At 46.2% G+C, this 25,596-nt stretch overlaps 1 protein-coding gene across 1 annotated transcript in view; it reads left to right on the top strand.

The window, feature by feature from the left end:
• The window catches only part of LOC144933788 (TBC1 domain family member 15-like), a 34,885-nt gene continuing 9,289 nt past the window's right edge, over positions 1 to 25,596 (top strand). The window contains exons 1-9 of the mRNA XM_078858910.1: positions 1 to 51; positions 6,224 to 6,364; positions 7,838 to 7,912; positions 11,160 to 11,331; positions 20,290 to 20,509; positions 20,910 to 21,021; positions 22,845 to 23,042; positions 23,847 to 23,975; positions 25,108 to 25,211. Of these exons, the coding sequence (XP_078715036.1) occupies positions 25 to 51; positions 6,224 to 6,364; positions 7,838 to 7,912; positions 11,160 to 11,331; positions 20,290 to 20,509; positions 20,910 to 21,021; positions 22,845 to 23,042; positions 23,847 to 23,975; positions 25,108 to 25,211 (1,178 nt within the window). The 5' untranslated portion in view covers positions 1 to 24. The remainder of the gene's footprint in view (positions 52 to 6,223; positions 6,365 to 7,837; positions 7,913 to 11,159; positions 11,332 to 20,289; positions 20,510 to 20,909; positions 21,022 to 22,844; positions 23,043 to 23,846; positions 23,976 to 25,107; positions 25,212 to 25,596) is intronic.

Below are 25,596 nucleotides of genomic sequence, written 5' to 3'. Positions count from 1 at the left end.
CGCGGCGTCACTCACTCGACTGTCATGGCCTCCGCGAGCAGGGTGGACAAGGTGGGAGCCGCGCCTCGTGTACCAGCTACGACTGCTGCTGCTGTTGTTGTTGTTGTCGTCGTCGTTGTTGTTGTTATTCCTCGGTGTCTTTGTTAATGAACACGTCTGTGGTGATGTGTATGTCGAGTGTTGACGGCCCGCGCTGGCTTGCTTGCTTGTGTGTTGGAATGTGATCGAGTGTGTGGGTGACAAACATCGCCACTTGGGGAGACAAAGGCGGTCGGGCGTGATTGCTGGCCACCCACGACCCTCGTGTACCGTGCCGGCCTTCGTAGCACTGGCCCCCACCAGTCTGTCAATAGGGGAGACCCACTCCTCTGTGACCTCAAAGTGCACCTAGCCTGGCACAGACGCCATTATGACGTCACCGCCACTTAGTGGCGAATGGCTGCTGTTGTTGTTGTGTGTCTTAGACTCAAATGATGATTACCTGGTGCGGTGTGTAGCTAAACGCCGCCACTTAGGGAGACAAAGGTGTCCGGGCGTGGTTGTTGCCCCCCCCCCACCCCCTCGTAGGTGCTCGCGAACAGCACCTGCCCCCCCAAACAGTCTGTTAGAGGCGACACTGGGATTGGGGGGGGCTGATCTTTGTGTAAGAGGAGAGTTGTCACTGCCCATGTTTACATCCGTATCGATGAGTACGCGGGCCTTGCTCGGCTCGTTGCTATTCATGTTAAACATAACGATGGTAATCTTGACTTTGAGGCTTTAGTGACTGCAGGAATCCATTCTCTCTTTGGTTCTTTCGGTAAAGTCACATAGGTCACGTAGGTGACTTTATCGGTGACTTTACCGAAAGAATCAAAGAGTACATAGAGATAAAGTACAGCAATATGTATGGTATACTTCCCTCTGCTGCCCACAGTGTAGACTCCACAGCCTTTAATATTAAAGTATTAATAATTATTCAATTTTAATATCCCTATCTTCTATAGTTTAAGATAATTATAAGTTTTAATCATCTATATCGCACTGTAAAGCACGGTTGCAGTTGATCAATATTTCACAATATTAAATCAAACAAATGTATTAAATTAAAAATGCATGTATTTTATTTGAAATGGATCTTATTTGCTATTAAATTAGCGTTATTTCATATCAGGATACAACCAACCTGCTGAGAGAGATACTTCATTAAATGTTATTGCTGCACAACTGTCATATCAAAAACATTTAAGCGCCTGTTATTATATATGTTTCCTATTAAGGTAGAATATTAATAGATCACGACGTTTCGATCGCAACACAACCAACCGTCATCAGGTGAGGTCGATACTGTTTTAACACGACCACAGGCCATTGGATCGCAGCACATTGGCTAACGTTAATGATTTGAAGCTTTCGTGACTGCAAGGATTCATACTCTTAGGTTTTTTCGGTAAAGTCACGTAGGTAAAAAAATAAAATTAAAATTAATAAAAGTAATAATAGAAATAAAATAATAAATCACGACGTTTCGGAGGCAACACAAGTCTCCGTCATCAGGTGAGACCGTCACAGATAAATTTACCTTGAGACAGTAAATCTTGAGACAGTAAATCTAGCTGTGACGGTCCCACCTGATGGCGGAGACTTGTGTTGCCTCCGAAACGTCGTGATTTATTATTTTATTTCTATTTTATTAATTTTATTTTTTTACCTACGTGACTTTACCGAAAAAAACCTAAGAGTATAACGTTAAAGAGATGAGAAACGTCGACTGCGCCAATTGTGTGGACGTAACGGGGCCTCTGGGGTACCGATGGATGAAATCGCGTCGATTGATCGGTTTCCTGGTAGTACGGTCCGGTGGTATTGCATTTTACGTGACAATATTCATTTTCGTGGCAACATACATCGACGTCAATCGGGTTGGCTCCATTCACGATTGATCGATATCACTCGATTAATTAATACGTTTATTGATTGTTTGTTTTATTATGGTACTGTATGTTAATCTGGCTCAAATGATCAGTCCATTATCGATTTAACTCTGGCTCGGTCAATTCATCAGGTCCTATAATTGATCGATTATGCAAGCTGCTTGCGTCAGTTAATACGGCTTTGCCGATTATTCGTAATTATAGCTGATGCAATGCATTATCGATTCCATTTAAAGCATTTTAGATCAATCGATCACCTCATCACCCACTTGGCAAGATGATAGCTCAACTGGCCCGACTTGGGAATCAAAGCCTGCGGCTGATTTTTTTTTGCAAATCTGTTGTATAGTACACAGTTTAGATGCACTGTACATATACGTTATAGTTTAATTTCGTCTAATGGTAAGTTTATTTTGAAATCGCTGTTCGAACACTTGATAGTTGGACCGTCGCGAGATCCATTCTCAGTCCACTTGGCCTATCATCTCGTTGGGGCCGTTACAATTAAGTACCGTTTTGTGGAAAGTCAACAGCAGACTTATGGTGAGCACAGGCTTTGGCATGGAAATGCAGAATTTCCACCACTGGACTTTATGCACCATTGGAGATGAGTGTTGCCTCATTGCTCTTTAGAGCAGAGGGACACTTTGACTTGTGCAGGGTTTCATTCATAATTCTGTACACATTTACACCACAGATTGAATCCAATGTGCGTGCATTAAGTTGCACATTTGTAAACAGTCAAAACGTTGAGCCCATCTTGTGTTGATTTGGCAAATTCCAAAGATGTTACCCAATGTCTGCCACGTGCACTAATAGTAATAGTTTATGGCTTAGCTAGCTTGGCGTGTTTACATCACAAAGTGATGAGTCTAACCTTTCCACATGCCACTTTTGGATTGGACTTTGTTGGATTGTAGGTTTCACACCTTTTAAACACCATTTTCTCAACTGAAGAAAGCAAAGGCTCGTGCCACTGCTAGCAGAGCTGCCTCCAGTAGAGGGAAGTCGAAAGGGTATCTCGAGAGTGTTATTTGGCATGCTCTCTTACATTGTCAAGGCGTCTTGAAAGAGATGGGAGTACCCACCAGACGCGACCTGTCGATCGATTAACTGTGGTATCCCTATTTATATGCTGTTGGTTGGACAGACGCCCGGGGGGATTTGAGAAACTTCTCTATTATTACACATGTCACACTGGGAGATCAAAACGGCTATCTAAGAATCGCCAGTCCCAATGTACTAACTAATAATGCTAGTAAGTAATATTCATTTTAAAGAGTTACTCAACAATGTCCACGATTTGAATATCACAGTCTGATATGGTTTATTGTTAATCTCCCTTTTTGTATACAGTAAAATATTAAGTTGTATAATTTACATGATAAATATTTAACCCGTGTCATACCACAGGAAGTGGCTTCAATGATGTAATTTATGGGAAAAGAAAAAGGAACGGGAAAGGGGCACGGCTGAGTAGCAGGAACAAATGAGTGCCAGGCAGGGAAGGGAAGATGGGGGGGGGGGAGAAGGAATGACTGGGCCAAGAAGTTGTGGATGAGAGGGTGATAGCAGGTGAGGGAAGAGAGTGAGAGAGAATGAAGGAGCAATCACGAGTGAGCTGCATGGCGTGTGTGTTTTCAAAGGGGGTAGGGAGAATGGAGGGATGCAGAGTGGGGTTGGCCATACCTAAATAAATCACGTGATTTATGGAAGTTTTGAGCTGATTTAGATAGCTAGGTACATACCTGTTTCTTTTGATGACATTCCTGAATTATTCATGCACACACCTGGAGGTCGGCACTTTGGAGGTGCAGATGGTGGTGGACTGAACAGATTCTATTCCAATAATTGCAATACAGCAAGTAGGATTCTTACGATGGATATTTTGTGCATTCTTTCCTTTGACCTAGTTTTGTTTTCACAACTCCAGTTGCTTTCCAAATTCCAACTTACCAAGAATTTAGCTAAGCTTATCAATTCATGACACTCATGAAAAGGTCTTGAGACTCAGTGAGGCGTTACTGATTAAATATAGGATTATTTTAGTACCCTTAAAATAAGCTACGTGTTATTCGTGACCATGAGTGCAATAACATATGCTTTGCTTCTCTTTACTGTGCTGTTGCTGAAACAGTCTTTTCTGAGGTAATGTTTTGGCTTTGTAAACAGTGACATGAACTGATTTTGAAACCGCTTTCTCGTATGGTCTTAGTAAGTGGGGAAAAGCAGGAAAGTGGTTTGACACTGGGAGCTAATTTCGAAGCTGTTGGAAGCTGTGGACATTTCTCAACAAAAGCTATAGGAAATTTTAGTAGATTAACCACTGAGCTTTCTAGATAAGCGTTTTCCAGCAACATTTTAGCAAAGCTTCTCTTGAGTCTCATGAGCTCATGTGGCCCATTAAACTATTACTTGTGGGCTGCCTAGGATTTTAAGCAAGAGTCCTCCACAAACACTGGAAATAATCTGTCAGATTGGGGGGGGGTATCGCATAAGTAGTTTGCCTGATATTATGCGTGAATGTTATTGCTGCCTGTGCCATTCCAAATGCATAAAACAATGAAAAAAACTTGCCATAGTTACCTGTTCATTACATATTTTGAAGCATTCCTTGAATTGTTGACATTTTCCATGTTTTTCAAGTGGACCTCTGGCAGCACTGCTATGCATTCTTTACTTTTTCCTTTTAAGGCAGTAAGTGTTATTGATGAATGTGTTGACTTTTTTGTCATTTCATTTATGGGTTAGGTGAAGCAGTCACACCCGGCTTCTTGCCACAGGGCCTTTAGCGGCTTTATAATGTTTTCTTGGCACTATAAGGTAATTGTCACAGTACTTGCTGATTTATAAACATCAATGTACATTTTGATTTAAAGCTTTCGTGACTGCAGGGATTCATATTTTTGGTTCTTTCGGTAAAGTTACGTAGATGGGAAATAATAAAATAATATAAATATAAAACAATAAAAATTGGATTGGATTTCACACCTGATGATGATTGCTTGTGTTGCAGTCGAAACGTCGTGAGAATTTTTATTGTTTTATATTAATATTATTTTATTATTTCCCTTCTACGTGACTTTACCGAAAGAACCAAGAATATCAATGTTCACACTGACTATTGTGTGAGTACGAGGACACCCAGGAATTTTTATCATCACTTGTACAAGTTGATGTATCTGTGTAGAGGCTTTATGAATGTATATGCCATGACTTCCACTCTTGGTGGGTCATTGGAGTGGTTTAATAAGTGGCAATATGCTTGAGGTTCACGCTGTTGTAATGAATTGGCCTTCTTTCAAAAAATTCCCATGCATATGGTGTATTTTGGAAAACATACAAAATTAAACGTGTAATATTGGTCACTGTTCATGATTAATTAGACTATTGCTCCGTTTCAAATTGTCTCAGCTGGTGTATGCCATTGATTTGTTAACTTGTTTGTGGCACAATAGATCTGTGCAAACAATAAATTAATAATATATGAGACTTGCCTCTACCATGAAAATGTGCAATTACCACTCGAGACTCACCTGAGGTTTGCCTATAGAGACAAGTGCTATCTTAATGTCACATGTGCAGGGAGACATTGCCACTATTGCCATGAGCAGAATTGATAGATAATTTCATCACAATTCAGTATTTAGAACGAGAAAACCTACGTATTTAAGCTTGGTAAAATGTCAATACATAACTTAATGATTATTATTAATTAATTGAGTTGTGTTAGGTCTTAAGTGCGAATAATGCAAGCTGTATGTTTTACAATTTTATATATAAAACACACTAATATAATTATTGTATCTCTGCAAAAATAAATCTAGATTACGTGGGTGTACAAGTCTGGAATGGAATGACTCATTTTTCATTGTCTTCTGATTGAGTGGAGAACACTGCCAATTTAGGACAAACTGTTATTGCGTAGATTGTTGTGGCAATGTATTTTAATTTAAGAATACCATTTGATTATCCTGGCTGCCACTGGATACCCACCTTACAGTTGGAAGGTTTTGAATTTAAATCCCTATTGGAGCTCACTTCATCCCATTATCTCTCGGGGGTTTATAAAATGCGTATCACTTGATGCCAAGTGTTCACTCCACATTTCTGTGAACAGAGAAACAGTTACCAAGGCTGGCACAGCACATTAGGCCAAGTGAAAATAGTGGAAAAGGGGTTTGCCGAGGACAGGTTTAGATATCAATTGCCAGTATAATACTCCCTCACCCTGTGTATGTATGTATGTTGACTTATTTGCACCGTACGTAGCCACACGTGCTAATCGGAGTGTTCTGGCATGTTGACAGGTGGTGTATGAGAAGGACGGTGTGTTCGTCCACACCTGCACCAAAAAGAACAATGACCAGGATTCGCTCATCCCTGGCATCCTTCGGCTCATTGAGAAGCCCAGCAACAGCCAGGGGCGTCCCGGTGCGCCTGGTTTCCAGGTACTATTGACCCGAGGGCCGTCAAGGGATGGTTTTCGTGATCGTACATCTACTTGCTGCCACCTGTTTTACCCCTCTTATCTCGCTGCACTTTCTTACTCATACCTCCCTTAGTTAAGCAGACCAAAAACCTGCTTGTTGAATCCCTCGGTCAACCTGTGGTGAATGGAAGGGTGTTCTTTTCCGATGCTGACCTCTCTATCTGGTATTCTCTCCCCCTGCTCATCCACACTCACTGTTGGCAATTTTCCTTGTTTAAGTCACAGCTCCAATTCTTCTCCTTTTCTTCCACCTGTGACTGATCAAATCTTCCTCTTTTCTTCCGCCTGTGACTGATTGCATATTTCAATCATACCACTCTCTCAGCCATTTCCATCTCATACAATCACTTCCCCTGCCCAATGCGTGTTCCTCATGTATTGTATAATGGCAACCAGATAATAAAAATAAATGAAAATGAATTGCAAATATACTGCATAGATACCACCTACGATGTATTCAAATTGTCTTCATCACTCTGCAGTGAATAACATCGCAACATATAAGTTGCTATGTCTGAGCCTAGTGAATCTAAAGCACTTCTATAGTATTAAAACTAGTTTTATTTTACATGGTTAAAACGTCTCACCTTTTCATGGTGTGGTAATCTTCATAAGTGGACAATGCAGGTATCCCTGACTGCGGTGAAGTGCAAGCCACTTGGGCAATGCTCACCAACGCAAACTTTTGCAGGGAGAACAAATTGAATCCATCTGGCAAACCCCAGACGCCATCGAGAGGCTTTGAAAACTCAACACGTGGTAGTCAACGTGTCCGTTGCGTTTCACATGCCCTACAGAAGAAGATTCTCATAGAGACACATGAGGTGTTAGGACAAACCAGTGAATATAATCGGGCTGTGGACTTTCCAATGGAGATTCTGGTTATAGCGAGACTGCATTTTTCTGTATGTTGCCGTGTTACAGACAAGCCGGCGTGCACGCATGTATATTATCTGCATTTTAGTTGTTGTCTTATGTAATTGCTCATACTGTGAATAACTAATTTTCTGTGTTAGTCGTTAATATTCTTAAAAAACGTTTCTTGCAGACCTTCCTACCCATCGTTTTAGTCAGTATTTTCCATTGTGTGTCCCTACTGTTGTAAAGCATATTGATCTGTTGTTGCATGTAGATTGCATGTATAATAAAATTGTATTATAGTTTTATTTATTTTGTTGTTTCTGATAATTTTGATTCTACATTTCATACCAATGGCTGTGGGTCATCAGTCGAAGGGAATAGTATTTAGTTTTCTTCAACGTAATTCACTACTTGCCACTCCGACGTCGTGATTACCCACTACTCTCCTGCTGCAGAAAATGCTTCCACTTTGTTGCCTAAAGCTTCTTCAGTGTCATTCGTTGTGTTGAAATGTTTTGCTGGTGTTGGGGAATATGTTTATTGGAAGCGCGTTTTGATCTTATTTGCACAGGGCACCGATGCCTTCATAGACTGGGTGCCTGTGGATGAAAACGGAGACCAATTGCATTTGCTCTGCCCGAAGAAGGTATGCGTCTTTCTTCCATTAACCCATATAGCCCTGCTAACGGCTGAATAGGTCACGTATTGTACCTCACACACACACTCAAAATTTGTCTCCGAAATAAAGAGTTGCTTTAGGGAAGCTATGTGTTACAATTCTATTTTATGTTGCCTTGCCTTTTTAAAATGTTTTACACAGGGAGATCATTGTGCTTTATACATCCTCCTGCAGTTGGAGTGAACAGCTAATAAACAACAATATGAAATTACACCGGCACTATGGTTATGATTTGTGAGGGCTCCATTTAGGATTTCTTTGTAGCAGACGTGATGCTATAATTTTAATGTTGTGCAATCGGTGAGATTGTCATTGGCCTTACTCTTCTACCCATCTGTGTTCAGCTCGTGTTTGTGCTTGTAATATTTGGCATGACTCCCAGCAATTTCTGTCCTGCATGTTATGCCTTTGCCAAGGGCTGCCAGTGACTCTTAAGGTGGTAAAAAAAAATTTGTTTCTGCAGTGCGGACATAAAAGGTCAGTTAACAGAAGAACTATGCAAAATATAATCCAAATGTAAACTGAGCAGTTTAAGATAACACACATTTTTTTGCATATTTGTATTGGTTGCGCTGCCAATTGTAATGAAAGCTGTGCAACCTCTTGCATTTTCTGCACAACATTAATTTAATTAAGCCTCACTTTAATTGACATCCCAGTTGCCGGCTTAATTTAGGTTGTATGTCAGATGTGGAAATCGGTTGACGTTAACAGCGCTGGCAAATCATTAATAAATAATTAAATCGCCTGTGGCTAGCCACATCTCAAAATTAGCAAACACAGCAGGAATAAAATAATAAAAAATACTTTTTTTTTAAACACGCTTTAATGAAATGTACTGTCCGAGTTTCCCCTCCCCCTGCCCCCTTCCCCCATCGCCCCTCCCCTCCTTCCACATCTCCTGCCCCTGGGCGTGGCTCCCCGAGGCTTGCCGTGACGTAAGGGACCCCGTGGTGATTTACAGCCAACGTCAGTTGAGCGTGGATAATTAGAGCCGTAAACGTGTACAATTAGAGCCGTAAAAGAGATTGCTTAAAATTATATATTTTTAATTTTTAATGATAGAATATAGTCTTGTCATCAGTATGACACACCTATACCAAGTTTGCAGTCGATACGACATTGGGAATACGGTTGAAATTGAGTTACAAGATTTTAGGATAGGACAACACACAGAGTAAGTTAAATAAAAGCGTGTAAAATGTTTAAAAATATATATTTAGGATTTTTTTATGATAGAATATAGTCTTGTCATCAGTATGACAGGTATTTCAAGTTTGCAGTCGATAGCACATTGAGAAGTGTGTAAAAATGTAGTTACAAGATTTGTTTTGAGGCTACAACAGATGGAGTGAGTTAAATAAAAGCGTGTAAAAACAGTCTTTGTTATACCGTAGGTGGCACTACTTTCAAATTACTCAAATGTGCATTGAAACAGTACTTGTTCTGCCCCCACATTAGTACTTTTATTCACATTTTGATCTTTTATAGCTAAAGTTCTATCTTGAAAACACTTTTGGGATCTTGTTTCTAAAAGCATTTTTTCAGGTTGGCAAATAATGACAGTGTTCCCCTTATATAATTGGTACAAGACACACTGAACAAAATGGCAATGCCTGCATGGGCAAAGACAAGTCACACGTGGCTACTATTAATAATGATACGTTTTACAAAATGGAGAAAAATACCTCTACAACGAGTGTATTTAAGAGCTGCGCGTCACTCCAGCTTGTCTTCAGGCACACTCAAACCATGTTTTGGAATGTGAAGATTGAGTGTAAATGCCAAACGCTCCAACAACAATACGAATGCAGCAACATATTAAATAACTTAAGATTAGCAGAAGACCTGGACTCGTGACACTGAAACTTTGTAGTAAGCTCCTGACGACCGTTGCTCCTAGGGCTGATAAACCTGGACATCGCGCTCATGTTACTTTATTTCCTGTTTTATTTAGTTACATTATTCACCTTCCTCTCGCTCTTCCCTCTTCTGCTTCCTCGTTAATCTGCTGCTCCTAATCATTGCCCCCCTACTCTAGCAGGGCAGCGAGCCCCCATTCGAGGGTGTATTGTTCTGGGTTTGACACATTTTCTGAATTTGTATCTTCCTCTGCGATGTCCACATTCTGGGTTCTTGAAAAAAAATAATCAGGATAAACGTCCCAAGCTATTACTACAACTCTCTTGTTTTCTAAGTGTGATGTGCTGTATTGCATGTAGAGTGCTTAAAATAGATAATTACCATGGAGATACTGGCACTTGTCATCGGAATGCATAATTTCAACAATTGGCTCAAAGGTGCCAAACGAGATAAGCGTTGCTCCCCCTCCCACTCAATATGAGCAGGAAGACACTTTCACTTTGAATAACCATGCACATTTTATCAAGTGAAACTCACTCTTTAGTGAACCATTTAGTCACTTGCAATGGCATGTGTCATGGTGTTGCATTTGTCTAAAGTTTGGTAAAAAAAAATGTCCGGGCTGTAGAGCTGCCAACGTTGAAAGGAAAGAACTGTGCTGATGTTTGCCTCGGAAAACAAAGCACGTGTCATGTTACCTTCATAGTTGAAAGAGCAAACCGAAGCTAAGTTTGTGCGATATGGGAAAGAAAACAAACAGAAGTCAATCACCAAAAATGAAACACCAAAGTGGTGTTCTGCCCAAATAGATATGAGGTGATCCTTTTCTCCAGTTGACAGCCTTAAACCAGTGGTAGGAGCCAGTTCATAGGACAACTGTTGTTGATTTCCCCAAACGTGGTACTAATTTTATACTAATTTTATTGATCCTAAATTCATGAATCGCCACCACTGACTCCGATTTAAACTCGCAACCTAATTGTTTATTCTATGCTTTCAGCACTTTGCCTCCTGTATGGATAATTTTAAACCCAAATAATGTTACGCATAACTGATTTTATTACAAGATTGGCCTGTTTTTTATCTCATGTTTCTCCAATGTGGGCTGAGGTAAAACAAAAAAACATGGCAGCACAGAGAATTCACCAAATACATGTAGAATGCTCTCTCACACCTAAACAGTTTAACATTATTGAAGTTACAATGATTGAGTGGCACTAGCCAACGCTGGAAAGTCACCCAGTAACCAAGTAGCCACATTCCAAGGCTTCACCCGTGCACACCATGTGCGGGCCCGCGGGGGAGATGTGTGACCCCCCCTCCCGTTTTTGCCTGCACTTGATTTTGCCAGGACTCAAATGCGGTTGTGGACTGGAAGCAGCAGCCCACGGGGGCAGCAGCAGCGGGAGCTTCGGTGTCGGGGCGCCCTGTCCGAGCAGACGACGTGGATCCAGGATACGAGCCAGACTGGGCCGTGGTGCACACCGTGGGCTACAAGAAGAGAGTCGGCTCTGAGAGAGAGGGTAACGACGTCGCACAACTCCAAATGTAACTTATTGGGGGTGGCTGGATTTCTCTGTGTTACAAATGTTCCTTTGTTAGAGCACTGAGCCAGCATTATCTAGAACCGAGGTTGATTTCCTCATCTCTCATCTTAAATTAGGCCATCTTCTGATGGGCTCAGAGCCTGACTTCTAATCTACGTTTCGTTCCTGACCTAAGAAGAAGGATGTTTTTCCCCAGACTCGGGATCATATATGGCAGTGTTCTTCACTGCAAGGCCCGCGGGCGCTGGCTGATGTGCGGCCCCCAACAATACACAAATGTGAAAGCACTCCTTGCAGGCGATATGGCGGCCCTCACACTGATGTCTTATGGGTAAAAGTGGGCCCCCCTCTAAAAATGAGTGAACAACAGCGATATAGATACGGGGTTTAGCGACGCCCCATGCTCAACCGAGTGGGGAAAACAACTTTTTGTTTATTTATGAATCTGATTCTCAAGTGATTAAAGTTTGGTATGTGCTTGGACACTATTGATCACACACAAATAGATGTAGTTTCATTTAAAATATTCCAGCTCTAAGAAATGGTGTGCCTTTTGTTGGATGGTGACATGGCCCAACAGACGCATACTCACCCCTTGCTCGCTAAAGTTTATGGTTCGTATCCAGCAACCGCCCTGGTTATTGTTTTGGGTGTATTCGCTGTATATATACGTCGTCTACTTCAGAGTGGAATTTAAAGATCCTGTGTTGTAATTTACAACAGTAGGTCAATTGTACCAGCACCATGGTCCAAACGTGATAAGTTAAAAAAGAAATCCACATTAAATTCGGATTATGCAGAGTAATCATCGCCCACTACTGCAAAAACTTCTGCAGGAACCTCCTGAAAAAAAAGTATAATAATACAATTGTTGGTTTAAAGGGAGGCTTACTAAAGTACTGTGGATGTATCATTGGTGGAATGATTGCTGTATAATTATGAATAAGTATTTAAAAAAAATCGTGTAACATCAGCAAGGTGCCAGCACTTCTATTGCCCTGTACTCAAATTCCCTCCTTCTGTTTGGGATGAGACGACGTTTTCAAGAGTATTGAGTTGATGCTTTTAGTGTGGGTTCCAATGGCTAGTATAGTCCACTGCATACATGTATCACATAATTTGGCCTTCACCTCTTTTTGTGCTAAATGTCCATGTGTCACTCAAGACACCCTGTGATCTATACTCTAAAACAGCTAAAGACGCAAGTTGTATCGGTTTTGGTGAATGCCATATTGGAGAGACGACATAACTAGTTAACATGTGTTCTTTTTTAGATATAATGGGTATTTATTCACATTGTGCTTGGATTTTAGTTGCACATTTGGGACACAATGTTGGTGGTAATGAACAGCAAACATTGAATGTTTATGTCTATGTAATAAACATTCTGTGTCACCATAGCCTGGTTTCAGGTTCTCACAATTGTTAATGCTTTTTTAAATTTTTTATTGGGGGGAAATTGCTATTGCTATCAGCCAGTATCATATTATAGAAATGTGTCAGAATTTTCCACTGGCTGACGCTGCATTTGAGAACGGCAAACTCATTTGGTGGTGCTGTGGTAAGCGTTGATGCACGCTGACCTTGTTTGTATTTGCACTGGCCATCAACGTTTACCTAAGAGGAGAGCGCAATAAATATTTTCGAGCTCGCTAATTTAACGGACAAAGCCAGTATTTATCGGCATATTAATTTGCATGATACCAAATATGTGGGCATAGATGTACTCGTGGCATAGATAATGACACGTATTATTGTTTAAACGTTTTAGCGGAGACACAAACTGCTATTCATTCCCGTTACAGGAATTGTATTTGGAGGAATTGGATACTTGCCATCATTAGCTTATGTTGCAAAATCAAATTTCCAAAATATTTATGCAGTCTTACATCCCCCTGTGTGTCAGGTCTTGAGTGTCGAAAATTAAGTAAAACAGTTTCTGCAAGTTAAATTCTAATTGTATACAGTGTAGGTGTAATGCGGGCGAAAGCGACCTTCCGGATGTGACGTCACGAGGAGGCGGAGCCAGGTGACGTGGGTGAAAGGTAGGGGGTCCTTAAGCGGGTAAACCGGAAGGAGAAGGCAGTCGGGGTGTGAATGGAAAGGTGTGGGGCCACGCGGGCGTACGAGCCGAGGGGGCACCGTCAGAAGCGGGAGCCAACCCTGGGAACAGTAGGGAGCTACTGGGAGGTGTAAAGCTGCAGATAGAGATAGGCAGTAAGGCTGTGTGTGAGGAGCAGCGGGGTGGCTGCCAGGAGTCGCAGGAGCGACGAGAAGGCGAGACAGCACGAGGCCGTCAGAGCTGCAGCAGGAACAGCCAAGGGAGCTGTGTGAGAGTACAGCAGCGGAGCTGCTGTGGGGCTGCAAGAGCGACAAGAACAGCAGCGGGGCTGCTGATGTGGACTGGAGTGACATCGGAACCAGCACAGAGAGAATAAGAGAGACAGCCGTGTGGGGACGCAGTACGGACCGAATAAAGGACACTGAGCCAGATATCGTGGTCAAGTCTTTTATTACACTGGGGTCAGAAGTGAAACGGCATGTCTAAGCAAGTAAGGAAGAAAATTCCCCCGGCGCCAGCATCGGCTTCTTCGTCCGACGACGACGAATTCCCTCCGACCACGGATTTTGCTGGGGTGGTGGAGGAGAGCCCTGCTGAGGCGAGCACGGGGACGGGCGTGGAAGATGTCGGCGCGATGGCGGGTCCGTCAACAACATCGGACGCTGAGCAAAGATGGCAACAGGTGGCAGAACAACTGGAGACACTCAAGGACGTCCTGGCGCATCTGTGTCACCTCGTTACGCCAAGGACGACGATGGAACGAGAAGGTGCTCCACGGGCCGCCACGTTGCCTGCCCTGCCGCCGCCATTGGCCACGCGGCAAGAAGACGCCATCTTGCGCGCTCCGCGGCGCCAAACCGCCATCTTGGCCACGCCGCGGGCCGACGCCATTTTGAATTTACCTCCACAACAACCATCATTGGAAGACGGCGTGAAGAGGAGTCGGAGTCGCCACCTTACTACGGTTAAGGAATTCTCTATCGGGGGCGATTGGAGCGCTTTCGCCTGCCGATTTTTGGCGGCGGTTCGTTCAGCAAGATGGACCGATGCGGAGGCCTTGGAAGTGTTGCCGACTCTACTGGACGACGAATCTGTGCGATTTTTCCGTTCCATAACGGCCGATAAGAAGAAGACGTTATGTGGAGTTTTTGAGGAAATGGCCGACGCCTATGAGCCACCTGACGACGCGCATCGGCGATTCGCTCAACGACAACGAGCACCCGAAGAATCGCCCGTGGCGTTCAGGGGTGCGGTGTTGGAGCTGGCCATGGCAGCATATCCTGACACGCCACAGGATCTGCTCGAGCCCCTCATATTGGGAAAAATGCTGGAGCTGTCTCGGGATCTGGGGATCCCCATGCCTGCGTGTGGGCATGAGAAGCTCACGTCCCGGGCGGCAGCAAAGTGTCTGGACGCGCAGTTTAATCTCCGTCGCTGGAAGCAAGTGGCGGCATGGACGGGTGGGCCCGTCAAGGAAGGAGGCGCGATGGGGTGGGACCCCACAAGGGCGATCTATGTGCCGGATGAGCGGGGTCCACAGGAGCTGACGGCTGCCTCCTCTCCATGGCCGGGACGCGGAAGGCCGGGGCCGCGCGCTACGCCATCGGGACGGGGCCGCCGGGACGCAGGACCTGCGCTTCGGCGCAACGAGGCCGATTGCGTCCGCTGCGGCCGTAGGGGCCATTACGCCAAAGATTGCTGGGCCCGCTTCCCGGGTCCGCCGCAGCAGGAGCCCACAACACCGGACAAGCCGACCAAGGAACCTCCGAAACAGGCATGTCGGCACGCACCAGACACTCGGCAAGGCTTTACACCTCACCCACCACCTGTGTTGTGCGATCCTATTGTTGTTGTTAAAGAAAGGCCATCGACGGGGCCTTGTCATTCAGTTACGCAGTGGCGCAAATTGGCACGGAGAGTTGTCGCGGCCGCTACGGGTTCGTCCACTGTACCGGGGTCCATACAAGGTGTGGACGTGCGCATTTTGGTCGACTCGGGAGCGTCTGCGACTATTATATCGGATGTCATTTTCCATCTGTTGGCCATTCCGCCGGGGGCTGTGCGTCCGGTTTATGGGTCTTGCGTCGCTGCAAACGGGGGTAGTATGGGGATTGTGGGCCAGGTGGATGCTAAGATATCTATAGGGGATGTGTCGGCTTCGGGCGTTGTGTTAATATCGAGATCTTTGGCGGTTCCTTGCTTACTAGGCACGGATTTTTTGGCTAAGATGCCCATTTTGATTAAAATCAATGAGAATTGTATTGAATTGCCGGGGGGCCGTCGAATCTCGTTTCTGCCGTCGCCCTGGGGGCGACCTGCTTCGGCCGTACAGGTGCAGGCGCTGTCCGTCGCATCTGTGGACATCCCACCTGGTTCACAGATGCTTATACCCTTGCGGTATCGGAAGCCCCTGCCCAATCGGCTAGGAGCATTAGGGGTCTTGTTGTCACCATCCGCCACGATAACAACGGGATTGGCGTTAGTTGGGGCACAGACCATCGTCCGGCCGGATCAATTACCGGTTTTACAGGTGCTTAATGCGGGGGTGGAAAACATCCGTGTTCCGGCCGGTACGGTTGTGGCACATGCCACTACGGCGTTTGCGACGCACGATTGTCCGCATCGCCGAGGAGTGGTCGCTGGTGTTTCCGAGCCAAGGAGTTCGGATAATCGTTGGATCGCTACCTTATGTGACGAAAATTCTTCCCTGTCCGTGGGGCAACGTGATGCGCTGCGTAAATTGTTGCTGACGTATTCGGATGTATTCAGCTCCGAAGATTTGGATTTGGGACGCACATCGTTGCTTTCCCATCACATTGAGACGGGCGACGCTGCCCCTATTCGGTTAAATTCGCATCGGATGAGTCCAGCGGAGCGAGAACACGTTCGGGGGGCGGTGGAAGACATGTTGGCTGCGGACATTATATCGCCATCTAACAGCCCATGGGGCGCTCCTGTGGTCTTGGTTAAGAAAAAGGATGGCAACTTGAGATTTTGTGTCGATTTCCGGAAATTGAATAAGATATCGGTGGCAGATGCGTACCCCCTGCCGCGTATGGACGACTCCCTTGACGCATTGTCGGGGGCTAAGTTCTTTTCCACACTGGACCTCTCTTCGGGATTTTGGCAGCTTCCCCTTGACGAGTCCTCACGGGAGAAAACCGCATTCCGTACGCCGCAGGGGTTATTTCAATTCAACTGCCTCCCGATGGGATTGAATGCGGCCCCTGCTACGTTTCAAAGATTGATGGAGCTCGTTTTGACGGGGTTGCAGTGGGAGACGTGTCTTATATATTTGGACGATATTATTGTGTTCAGCCGCACATTTGAGGAACATTTAACGCGGCTGGAGACAGTGTTCACGAGGATGCGCTCTGCCAATTTGAAATTCAAACCAAAGAAATGCCACCTACTGCAACGGTCCGTCCGTTATTTGGGGCACATTGTGAGTGCCGAGGGGGTGTCCACGGATCCGGAAAAGACGGCGTGTGTCCGGGATTGGCCGACTCCGGCCTCTGTGGGGGATGTTCGACGGTTTTTGGGATTTGCCTCGTATTACCGAAGATTTGTGCCGGGGTTTGCGACGATTGCGAGGCCCTTGCATCTCCTTACGGGTAAAGGACGGAAATTTGTTTGGGGAGAGCCGGAAGAGGCGGCCTTTCGGAGTCTGCGCGATCTATTGGCTACGGCCCCGACATTGGATTATCCCGATTTTGATCGCCCTTTCATTCTCGATACGGACGCGAGTGACACAGGTATTGGGGCGGTATTATCACAGTCTAAAGGGGGCGTAGAGCGCGTCGTGGCGTATGGTAGCCGAGTCTTGTCGCCTGCGGAAACACGCTACTGTGTCACTCGTAGAGAACTTTTGGCGGTTGTTTTTTTCCTACGGCAATTTCGACCGTACCTTTACGGTCGTTCTTTTATTGTGCGTACGGATCATGCGGCCTTGCAATATGCACTTAAAATGGACCAGCCATCGGGACAGTGGGCACGTTGGTTGGACACGCTGCAGGAGTTTTCCTTCCAAATTCAACATCGGAAGGGAGTGCGCCATGCGAACGCTGACGCACTTTCCAGATTACCAGGGCGCGCCCCTTGTAAATGTGCGTCGGGGACGCATAGGTGTTCGCCGATTCTCAACCCCCCTCAGCCGCTCACGTTGGCCGTCGGGAAGTCGGATACTCCGATGGAACCGGGACCGACTGATGGGGTTTTGAATCTGCCGCGGTCTGTCTGGATTCGGGAACAGATGATGGACGAGTCGTTGTTGTCCATGCGGAAGCGGTCTATGAGGGACAAGGGGAGTCCGAGTTCGGCTGTGGGGCCGCGAACCGCTCTCCGAGATGGTCTGCTTATGTGGCAAGAAAGGTTCCAGGAAAGCTGGCGTGTGGTGGTACCAACGTCCTTGCGATTTGAGTTGATTAGAACTCTCCATTGTGACACACTATTGCATTTAGGGGTGCAGAAGACCTTGTTGACGTTACAACGTCATTATTTTTGGCACGGCATGGCGACAGATGTTGTAGGGCACGTGCGCGCGTGCCCTGAATGCGCCCGGCGTAAGCCGCCTAAACATCCTTACGTGCCGCCTCTCCAGTCGATTCAGGTGTCTCGAGTCAATGAATTGGTGGCACTGGACATATTGGGACCCTTCCCACCATCGGCGAGGGGAAATAAATATTTGCTGGTAGGGGTCGAGTATCTCTCCCGTTGGCCGATGGCCTGGCCGTTGCCCGATCAGTCGGCCGCGGCCATCACCGACGCCTTTTTGTTTGGGTACATTATGGACAAGGGGGCGCCGGAGAGACTCCTCACGGACCAGGGCCGAAATTTCTCTTCTAAATTGTTGGCTGAAGTGTGTGCAGGCCTTGGGACTAAGAAGATACGGACATCTCCATACCATCCGCAGACGGATGGTATGGTTGAGCGGCTGAACAGGACATTGTCTGCCATGCTTTGCCATACTGTGAGTGAACAGCAATCGGATTGGGATCTGCACATCCCCGGAGTGCTTTCGGCGTACAGGATGACGCCCCATGCGGCTACAGGATATTCGCCGTTTTACCTTATGTATGGTCGGGAAAACGTGCCTCCGGTGGATGTGCAATTGGGTACTGGGGTGAAGGGACCTCGTAAACCACTCCCTGAATACATTCAGGACACGGTTCGCCGGGTTACGGAGGCGCGGGAAAACGCCCGCGTGGCTACGGCCAAAGCCCAGGCCCGGAACGAGCGGTATGCTCGGCGGTCTGAGGGGGAGTGCCCCTGGAAGGTGGGAGACCTGGCCTGGCTCCATTGCCCGCAGGTGCGGCCGGGGACCTCTCCTAAATTGCACAAACCTTGGCATGGTCCTGTGCGCCTCATTGAGGTTCCCAATCCACAGTCGGCGCGCGTTCAGTTTGGTTCTCGCCGTTGGTTTGTTCATACGTCGCGGTTGAAACCATATGTTGCTCCCCTACGTGATGCGTCATCTCCCAATGTTGCCTTGCCGGGGTCTGTTGCTGCTGACTCTGACTCTTCCCCGCCTGCGTCCATTGATCTTGCTAGAGCGCCTGTCGTACCTGTTCCAGACAGGCCGACCGTGACACCGCGGGGGAGGAGTGGGCCTGCTCGGAGGGCGCCTGCCAAGGCTGCGGGACCTTCAAGCCCGGCGACCCTTCCGACCCCGCTGCAGGCGCATTCGCCGAATATGACCAAGACTGATTCGTCGGGGACACGAGATGTCGGTGGACTTCCAATCGCAGCAGGGGAATTACCCCCTGTCATTTCTCGTGTTCCATCGCGCCCCCGTTCTACAAGTGGGCCGCCGACCGTCCGGGACGGGCCGGCGACCCGCACTCGTTCCAAATCGCTTACGTTTCGTTGATTGTATGTTGTTATTGTTCTTGTTCTTGCCGTCGTATTTATCGCATGCTTTCGTACGTTCGTCGATGTTACTTGTGTGTTGTTCTTGTTGTTATATTGCATGCTTAGTGTCCTTTAAGGGGGAAGGTCGGTTCACCGCATTACGCTTTGGTGTTGTTCAGCCGAGGTCGGCTGGGTTTTTTCTATGGGGGAGGGTGGTGTAATGCGGGCGAAAGCGACCTTCCGGATGTGACGTCACGAGGAGGCGGAGCCAGGTGACGTGGGTGAAAGGTAGGGGGTCCTTAAGCGGGTAAACCGGAAGGAGAAGGCAGTCGGGGTGTGAATGGAAAGGTGTGGGGCCACGCGGGCGTACGAGCCGAGGGGGCACCGTCAGAAGCGGGAGCCAACCCTGGGAACAGTAGGGAGCTACTGGGAGGTGTAAAGCTGCAGATAGAGATAGGCAGTAAGGCTGTGTGTGAGGAGCAGCGGGGTGGCTGCCAGGAGTCGCAGGAGCGACGAGAAGGCGAGACAGCACGAGGCCGTCAGAGCTGCAGCAGGAACAGCCAAGGGAGCTGTGTGAGAGTACAGCAGCGGAGCTGCTGTGGGGCTGCAAGAGCGACAAGAACAGCAGCGGGGCTGCTGATGTGGACTGGAGTGACATCGGAACCAGCACAGAGAGAATAAGAGAGACAGCCGTGTGGGGACGCAGTACGGACCGAATAAAGGACACTGAGCCAGATATCGTGGTCAAGTCTTTTATTACATATGTATTGTATGTATATTGAACCTCTTACCATGGTAATCAGAGATGCGGGGGACGGACAACAAATTATGAACACAAAAAAGCAGTTCTAAAGAATTCTGTTTTCAGTCAAATATTTAACAGTGTAGCAGGACAGCGGGCTGTGATAACACACCACGTTCGCGAAGCATTTGCAGGGACTTAAGGTACCACGTCGGTCAAGCTGACTCGGTGGCACACATTTTGCTGGTCTTTCATTTCCTTATTCTGTTTTGGTTTGTAGAAACGGGGGTGTCCTTCCAGTCCAATGCGCGCAAGAGCAAGTGGGCATTTGCTTTCAGCCTGTCTGATCTCAAGTCAATCAGGAAGAACAAGCCGGGCCTCGGCTGGTCCTACCTCATCTTTATCATCCGCGACGGCACCTCCTTCCCGGCCCTGCACTTCCACCAGGGGGGCAGCAAAGCACTCCTCACTGCACTGAGTCGCTACGTCTCGCTCACCCGGTCAGTTAAGATGGAAGAGGAACGTTGACATGTGCGCACAAAAACAAAGATCCCCAGTATAGCCTGTAACAGACTGTTGGGGCAAGGGCTGATTGGAGCACCAATTAAGGCCTACACGGCACACAAGGGTGGCCAGCACCACGCCCGGCCGCCTTGGTCTCCACAGTGGCGATGTTTTCACACCGCACCAGGTATTCTTTTAAGGCTGAGTCAACCTATGGGCGGCCCAGGACCGATTAAAATTATTGTCACTGGTGTTGGCCGTGAGCGAGAATCGAACTCAGGTGGCCGGCTTCTTAGCGGGCTCATAGCGCAGCACGCTAACCGCTGCACTACCGCTCCCCACAGCACGCACGCACGTGCACCCACAAGACACTGAAGTTGTCTGGTTGTTGTGCAGGTCCCCGCTCGACTCGAGGCTCACGCTGGTGCACTGCCACGACACGCGCGCGCTCTCCCAGTCGATGGACGAGCTGCAACTCTTTGACGACGGAGCGCCGCACTTTGTGTCGGTACGTACCACGCCGACTGCCAGGCGCCTTTAACGAACGCCACTGCACAGTACGTGGGGCGTGGGGCGACTGCTTAAAGTTTATCTATAGTGTTACGAGTATGACACGGGCACAGCATTTGACATCTGCAGACAGCTTGACTTAGTCTTCAACGTGCCAGTGCACCAAATTTATAATGCAACTGCTGAAGACCATCATTAGCAGGAAGTGTTACTACCCAGGCCACATTGCCCGAAACGACCACAAATACCAGCTATTAAAGCAAATTCTTGAAGGAAAAATCGAAGGGAAAAAACGACCAGGACGGCCAAAAACGACATGGCTCAGTAACATCAAAACATGGCTACAATTAACAACAGCACAAACTCTACACGCCGTGCTAGACCGGGACCAATATCATCGTGAAGTCGCACACGCCGTTAGGCAGCACTAAAGAAGAGAAGAAACTTGAAAGTGAAATTGTCTTCATACTCTAAAATTCAGTGGGGTGATAGTTATCTCTATGGCCCTTAGCTAATTGTAGATATCTTCTTGGTTCTTACCGTAAAGTCACGTAAAAGGGAAATAATAAAATAAAAAAAATAGAACAGCGTCTGAATGTCTTTCTGACAGACCTGTTCTTCACCTGAGGACGGCTGCTTGCGTTGTGGCCGAAACGTCGTGAGAATTGTATTTTATTATGTTTTATTTTTATTATTTCCCTTTTACGTGACTTTACCGAAAGAACCAAGAAGATGAATCCCTGCAGTCACGAAAGCTTTAAGTCGAAATTTAATTGTAGATATTTCACGTTTCTGCAGGGGAGGCCATTTTTATCAAAGAATAACCATTTTGACCTTTTACAGCACTATTCATGACCTACCCAAGTGCACTCCAGCTACAGCCCCATCCAGTCAGATAATAACACTTGTTTTATTCAATAAGGAAAACTCAAACTGAGTCTCAGTGATTTTATTCAGGAGGGTCCTCCACTGCTTTGGCATGAATGGTGATTTCATTTTTAAGTGGTGTATTTCATGTTGGAGGAAACCTAGAGTACAGAGACAAAACCTATGCTTAGGAAGAGATAACATTTATAAGAAAATTACTTTGCTTTGGTAGTTGCAGTACTGCCTTTTGGCCATGTGACCGTCCAATAAGTTGACAGCCAAATGAGTTGGAATTCTTGCAGGACGGAATGTCCCAATGAACATCATAATCTAAATTTCGTTCCTCCAAAAATGATAACGTTCGCTCAAAAGCATGCGAACACCAGCATTATCTGCTGAACTGCAGTCCTCAAAATCATCTGGTGATAGTTTAGTTGTCTCCAGTAGACTATTTTGTTGAGCCATAGTTAGCTTTTCTTGGATGCCAAGTTGGCACTCTCTCCAAAGCTGCAATGTCATATTTGACAGCAATAAATGGTGCTGTACAGTGAAGCTTTGATCATTGAAAATGCCTCAAGCCATACATTATTTTTTTTACTCAATCTTGCATCGAGTACTTATTTATTTGGGGATTTTATTTTGGATAAAGTACAATGCAAAAAAAGCCAAGGCAGTGTTTCCCTCCTCTAATGAGCATGGGGCAGTAACTCTCTCCGTTTACGACTGCAATCCAATGGTGTACATTTTTGTTAGATTTGCATTAAGTGGTCAACCACATAATATTTTTAGCTGAGTTCATCCATGACCAAGATATGAACTCACAACATTTCATTGTGAACTCACTGGCTCAGACCACATCACCACACAGTTGGCTATAGCGACGTCACAAATCTGACTTTTCAGAGCTGTAAGCTGATAAAATGCCGGTGCTTTTGTTCATCGCCGCCCTTGCAGAAGTTCATCAAGGACCCGTACACAACGACGCTGGGCAGCTTCTCCAAGGTGACCAACTTCCTGCGGGAATCACTGGCGCAGCCGCACGAAGCGCCGCGCCACCGCCCCCCCAACGAGATCGCGGACCTCCTCAACGAGTCCATCCCTGGCCTCAACATCAACCAGCAGGAGGAGCCAGGATTCGAGCTCATCACCTGTGTGAGTGCAACTCGCGCGCGCACAAATGTAAGCGGGGCGGCACGGTGGAAAGAAACATGAGCAAATGTCTTGACATCAGCACGTGTGGTCTTAAGGTCTGACTTTTAGCACCAATGCTATTATACAAATGCGTACCTAAGTCTGACTAGGCCAAAGACATGTTCATGTAATTTCATACTGCATTGTGTGCGTCATCTGCGAAGCTGAAGTTAATGTATTGCCTTGCTTAATGGAGCATTAGGCAGTACTCATCTTTGCTGATGGTCCTAAACCAGTGCTGAAATTCCTCATTCCTTGAATAGGGCCCAGTCTTTCCATGTATTCCAACGTTGCTGTTGGTGTCATGGCATGAGGCAAAAGAACGCCATTCAATAATTGATGATAGAAATAGAATTATGTTAGAAAATGTCTGAATAGTGACACATCCCCAAGGCCCCAGGGCACTTATGCTAAATTCTCACCACGAGCAGTGAAATGTCCCATGAAGTCAAAGAATCGCCCCTGGAGGATATGTACCCTTTAAAGAGTGTTGCAAGGCCATTCAACCTAAGATAAAATACTGTTTAGAACTCGCATTGGCCAAATGTATGTAAAAAATCTAATTTCCTTGCTGCAGCCATCATTTCATCAATCAACCCAATGTAATCATGAATTCATTGTCCCAGTGATATTGCCTGAGCGTGCCATGGCCATTACGAGCTTCTGGACTCCATCCAGCCACCTCAAAGATGCCGGCGTTGTTGATGCAGTCTTCCTTTTCCGGAACCTTTATTAATCTGACTTGCTGCACGGTTGCGCATTCAGACCGAACTGGGCCCCAGGCCAAATGTGCAGCGACGGGAGCCGGTGAGCACGGAGGAGTGGGAGCGCTACATGGACCCTGAAGGGAGAGTGCGTGACGTGGACAAACTGAAGGCTGCCATCTGCCAAGGGGTAACGATAATATTTTGTTTGACCAAAATACTCTTACCTCCTCGGCTACAGACGCTGACTCGTAACAGAAATATAATATATCGTAAGTAACATGTTGCGCAATGGACCTTCTTCAGTGTGTTTTTGCATCTTTCCATGGTAAATAAGTGGCTGTTTGGAGTCTTTTTTTAGTTTTTTAGGGATTGGGATTTTAGGACGGTTACTTTTTTTCTGCCTGTTCTTCCACACTGGCCAGGTGTCTTTAAAGAAACGGCATTATCCACATTTTAGCCGAGGACTCTCGCGAGTTTCCTCCACTGGAGGCCCCTCTGCCAAGAGTGGCATCTGCAAGCAAATTCACGGCTGCTCCTTTTTGCCTTTTTACCTTTTTTGAATTTTCATGTTGGAATAAACCAGAGTGCCCTGAGAAAAACGTCACAAATGTGTGTCTCCCGCTATACACCATGGCATTCTTGGCTAGCGGGTGAAATTATTATAGCCTATATTCTTGGTTCTTTCGGTAAAGTCACGTAAATGGAAAAAGAATAATCAAATTTTTTTATTTTATTTTATTATTTTTATTGAAAATAATAAAAATTTACGTGACTTTACCGAAAGAACCAAGAATATGAATTCCTGCAATCACGAAAGTTTTAAGTCAAAATTTGATTATCGCCTAGTTGTGGGTTAATATTGTGGCTGAAATATTATCTCGCAAGCCACACCCCTCTCTGTCTCGTTTCTGCTCCTCCCTCAAGACCCCCACCTCTTCTCCATGGCCCATCCTCCCCTCCATCCCTAGGTACCCCAGTAATTACCGTACCCACTAACCTCCCTCCCCATACCGATCCCTATTCTCACCATACCATACCACCATCGTACCACTTATAACCCTTGTAAAGCACCTATAAGATAAAATCTATGTTTGGCAGTTGTCACACTAAAGCAATGTTAATACACTTCGGCCAGTCATACACCAGTAATATCACTAGAGGGGGCATTACTTGAAAGTTGCCTTGTCATGCGAGAAAAAAAACTTTTTCTCCATAAAACAAAGCTTCAAGCTCACTTGATACAAAATAATATAAATGTTGTATTTTGGATGCGTCTTCATGTAATTAATTGAACGGCCTGTTGCTGGTGTTATTTGCAGGGTCTGGCGCACTCGCTGCGGAAGGAGGTTTGGAAATTCGTGCTCGGATACTACCCTTGGACAAGCACGACAGAGGAGAGAAAAGCCGTCGTGAAGAAGAAAGCGTGCGTGCTAGCCAATTCGGCACTCGCAACACGACCACAAACTGTGTGATCGGGGGCAGCAGAGGCAGCGCTGGAGAAAAATAAGAGCTCTGCATTGGTTACATAAATGATCCAGCGTCACAGTATTATGCCCTCTCGTGTGATTGATAGCAGACAAAACCATTAAAGTACTGAGGCTGTGCAGTCATGGCTCTGAGCCATTGGTGAAAACTCCATTCTCCTCTGGTGGTTTTCCACAGGATACCAGCGAGTAACTGCCCCACAATGCTGATGTTTATTTTCCTGACGCCAGATTGATGTGGGGCTTATTAGACCCCCCCCAACCAGGATCTGAATGTGAAACCTGCCGATAGCAAGTCACGTAGTATGACCACTGCACCTCCCA

The sequence above is a fragment of the Lampetra fluviatilis genome, chromosome 8 (assembly GCF_964198595.1).
Source record: "Lampetra fluviatilis chromosome 8, kcLamFluv1.1, whole genome shotgun sequence".
In the NCBI taxonomy this organism is placed as follows: Eukaryota; Metazoa; Chordata; class Hyperoartia; order Petromyzontiformes; family Petromyzontidae; genus Lampetra; species Lampetra fluviatilis.
Note: the sequence above shows the minus strand (reverse complement) of the source record. Positions and strands in the feature narration are given on the sequence as shown.